General features: G+C 47.3%; 2 protein-coding genes across 2 annotated transcripts; both read left to right on the forward strand.

Annotated features, from left to right (window-relative positions):
• Positions 1 to 1,288: 1,288 nt before the first annotated feature.
• On the forward strand, positions 1,289 to 2,449 carry MAA_11686 (glutathione-dependent formaldehyde-activating; the record flags this gene model as incomplete). The annotated part of the gene is made up of 2 exons (XM_011412601.1): positions 1,289 to 1,540; positions 1,610 to 2,449. The coding sequence occupies 2 exons, from the start codon at positions 1,289 to 1,291 to the stop codon at positions 2,447 to 2,449; spliced, it is 1,092 nt and encodes a 363-aa protein (XP_011410903.1).
• Positions 2,450 to 2,593: 144 nt separating this feature from the next.
• Positions 2,594 to 3,939, forward strand: MAA_11687 (endo-1,4-beta-xylanase-like protein; the record flags this gene model as incomplete). Its single annotated transcript, XM_011412602.1, has 2 exons — positions 2,594 to 3,718; positions 3,856 to 3,939. The coding sequence occupies 2 exons, from the start codon at positions 2,594 to 2,596 to the stop codon at positions 3,937 to 3,939; spliced, it is 1,209 nt and encodes a 402-aa protein (XP_011410904.1).
• Positions 3,940 to 4,254: the final 315 nt, after the last annotated feature.

The raw sequence follows: 4,254 nt of genomic DNA on the forward strand, positions 1-4,254 counted from the left end.
GTGACCTCTATAGGCTGCCGTAGCGGGTCGCCAACTTGGTGGTGAAAAATTGGTGACCGCCTTTATAACTATGATAAATCTAGGTGCCTCTCGCTAAGTGTCAACCCATTCCATATTAGGAAAAAACATCCATTTTGGGCCTTAGTTTGATCACTTCCGGGGCATTCCGGGGACGACTAAGAATATATATACTCTATATAATATACTAATTGTGACGGTACAAGGCACGAACAAGGTCGAGTGCGACTTGGATAAAGCGATTATTCACAAGGAGAAAAAGAGAACCCCTAAAAGGAACTCTGGCTGAAGCTTTTTACACAATGTTCACAAAGTGAGACATTCATTAAACAGGCAGGTCACATGATCCCCTCACATCCCTCACACTAATACTATATACTATACTATACTATATTATACCTAGCACAGTATAGTACAGTATAGTATAGTATAGTATAGTATAGTATAGTGTATATAGTATACAGAGCAGAATGAGAAGAATAAGATGAATGGGAATTGTTTTCCTCCCCCTGTGGTCCCCATAGCCTGAAAGTCGTCGGTTTCAGTGGTTTACCCTCAAACATACCCTCCATACTACGGGACATTTTTTTGCCTCGCCGCCATATGAACTTTTTTCTCCTTCGATTTTCCCATTACCTCGTGATTTCCCTCGCAAGGCTCTAATAATCGAGTGTTCAGTATTACCTCATTGACAACCAAAATTCGATGCCTGAGGATACACAGGCTGCGTAACAGACGTCACTTCCCCCCATCGCTTTCATACTTTTCCCCGGAGGTTTGAAACAAAGAGCCCCTCATCTTCTGTAAGATCGCCGTCAGTCATTATGCGAAAATACTAGTCGCATTGACCATTCGATCGTTTTCGGCCAGGTAACGAAACACCTTGTGCTTGAATTACTTGCTTTTTGTCCCCCTTTAAGTTAAGGGCCTCCATGGTAAATAAAGCTTGCTTCAGTCAAACCATATCATCCATCTCTCCTTCAGCAGTGACTCAGCAGTTCCTCGGAAGATCTCAGGGTTTCTGAATCTCCTCTTTTAGTTGGTGGGCTAGGAACAATTTGGAATCAATCTGAACCATTCTTTCTACCTCAAACTGTATAATAGCGATGTTTATTACGGACCCCCTGCCCCATTCACTTTTTCCCTCGATATACTCAACATTTTGACATGTCCTCTGTTTCCCAACTCAGCAAAGTAACACCTACGAGGTCCACCTTGCAAACCATTTGGTATTTCATCCCAGCCCGTTGCCTTCCCTCATTCCCTCATTATGTCTACATGGTTCACTATTATCGCCCGGGTAGCCGAGGTAGATAGAATCCCGGACTCCGCATATCGCAATGCCCTGTGTGAGTTCCAGGAAGGCAGCAATGATGCCACAACAGGAGATTGGAGGAGCTTTTATATAGCATTCTACGGCGATCTTTTGGAATCTGGGAGAGCATACATGATACGCGGTCAGGCTCGGCTTCCCGGAAATGACCAGGCAGAGGCTCCTAAGGCAAGTATTCTCTACGCTCTCGTCTGATACCGTCCTTTGATGCCACAAGGATTTTCACCTTCCGCAGGTTCCCTGCTGATCATTACACAGTTTACTGCCTTTGATGCTATTCCTTTATTAATAGACCACCTGCCCATCCATCAGTTACGTATCAATGCGGCAGCAGAGCTGACGTGCACACCGCGATTCGTTGACGCTACGCGTACGTTCGAATTCGAAGCAAAGATTACTGGATACTATGGCGATCCCGCCCCTCAATCCTTACGCAACGACAGAGCCTTCAAAGCTTCCCAAACCCGAACTAAGACTCAATATATTTACGCAGAACAATCCCCTAAATTCGACCGTGCCCTTGGTAATGAAAACCTGCGCGCCCAAAGTAGGCTTTTTATCGATGGCTTTTACACCTTCCCCGATGAGGAGACTCAACAACCGGGATATATTGACTTGCTCGCCGTTTCCTTTAACTGGGCCAGCAAAGACCCGGTAAACAAGACAGGTTCTCCTGCTAAGGGGGGTTCATCTCGTCGCAGAAATGTACCGCTTAAGATATCACCTGGAAAGCAAGCAAACATCAGCGTAGCGCCTGCTCCCATGACTCCGCCTAACTCGCGCCTTCTCTTGCACAGTGGGAGTTCCGCTTCAACGCCTCATACTGTATCTGACACGTTTACTCCCAGAAGGGCCAGTTCCACATCCTCTATCGTTACGGGCGATGTCAGCAGGGAAAATAGAATTGTTGATTTTAAGGTTCTCGGCAGCGAGCCTGAGGCTCAAAATGCTCATTCTGCTGTAAGCGCTTTGACACCAAGTGCTTTCCAGAGCAAGCGCCAGGCAACTGAACCCTCCCACGAGCCTTCTTCTAAGCGCAGTCGGAAGCCGAGCCAGAAAGCAAAGGAGATGCTGACTGAAGATGAGCTTGAGGAATAGGAGGCATTCTTTGTTTTGGCTGTTTATATAGTTTGAAACTGCACTGATTCTAATTGTCTTTAGACTCTGCCTTTACGCCTCGTCGCCTGCTCACTGCCCAGTGCGTAGAACGTGCAGCAACGCACAGCCCGTCTGTGCTTTATAATGTCTGGAGTTCGACAGCAACGGTTTTACAGCTATAATGCCGCCGCCGACGACCAGCAAGACCGATTGCGCATGATACGGATCCCTGTTCAATCTTTTTTTAACGACAATAGTCATGTACTGTTAGAAACTTTTTCCATCAACACACAGATCAACCAGCGCAGCCGGTTTCCCCCACACGATGCTACCAGAGACCATATTGCCAGAGACGATGATACTATTATTGTTAATACTGCAAGACGTCGCTATCGTCGTCGCCGCCGATATAGCAGCAATGAGGATGCCGAATTTCCGTTAGTGAGGCCTCGAAGACGTCGGGTAGGCGCGAGATTTGCAGAGGCCGATGTGCGATTTCGAGTTATGAGGAAAAGATTTAAGGACCGCTGGAACAAGGAGTTCCCTGATACACCATGTGCCGAGTGCGCAACCTTGCTGCTCCCGAGGAAGCGTCAACAGAGAGCATTCCAGGACAACCATGAATACGGCATCACCAGAGTGTTCAATGTTCCTGTGGCTGACGAACCTGGTGGCGTGATTCTCTGCGAGGACTGTTGCAAAGAGCCCCGGGCGCCTATAGACTGCGGACAGGTCCCTCAGTGCATTGCTTCTCTCCCACGGCGATCGACACTGTTCATATCCCCTTTCAAGTTGGATACGAATCTAGGAAGGACTTCAGGGTACAACTTACACACGATCCCTTATGTGTACCGAACTTTATCTGGTGTTATTAACACGAATCCGATTAACGAGCGAGCGAACATGCTCTATTCTGGCACACTTGGGGCTTATCTGCAGAGCAGCCCACATCGAGTAGACCAACACCAGAATCTTGAGCATCTAATTCATGTTCGCAATTGGCTGCTGCAAAGAAACCCCGTCTTCCAAAGGAATGATGTGCGGGCGCATCTACAAATCGACCATCCGTTACCAACTGCCGACCTCCCTGAGAACAGCGATGAGCGTCGACCCCAAACCCGCCCGGATATTGTCATGAACCCATTTCAGTATGACCAAGAAACGAGGAATGAAGATTTCCGGTATAACAGGCTCTCCGTTGGGGCTGTCCAGGTCCCAGAGGGGCATCGTCCAAAACCGATGCTACTTAGAACGGATCCAGATGTCGAGGTACTCTGCTTTCCGCACCTTTATCCTTACGGGAAAGGGCAATTCGTACAAGGAGAGCGCCGCGAAGATGGGCGCTCTACATACACTCGCCACATGGACACTAAAAAGAAGCTCAATTCTTACAATCGCGCTTTCAGAGACGATTATTACTGGGCTGCCTGGGCATACCAAGAAATGGAAGCTACAAGGATCTTTCAGAATACCAATCGCCTTATGCATAATAAGACGAGGCAAGCTATAGATAACCGTCTTCCTCAGTATCAACTACTACAGCAGTCAAATTACGGGACACATTCTATTATTAGTGAAACTCTCACACATGCTATACCTGGCTCAATCCGAACCGGGGAAGCTTACTTTCTTGAAAAGGAACGTCTCGTAAACTCGATGATTGCTAGCCATGGACTTCCTCAACTATTTATCACGTTGACTTTCAATGAAGGCTGGGAAGAATTTAAGGACATTTTACGTTCTATCTCTCCTACTGCTATGCCATCCAACCATCCATGGGAGGGAGTTCAATATTACTACGAGAG

Source organism: Metarhizium robertsii, assembly GCF_000187425.2.
Source record: "Metarhizium robertsii ARSEF 23 chromosome Unknown MAA_Scf_13, whole genome shotgun sequence".
NCBI classification, from domain to species: domain Eukaryota; kingdom Fungi; phylum Ascomycota; class Sordariomycetes; order Hypocreales; family Clavicipitaceae; genus Metarhizium; species Metarhizium robertsii.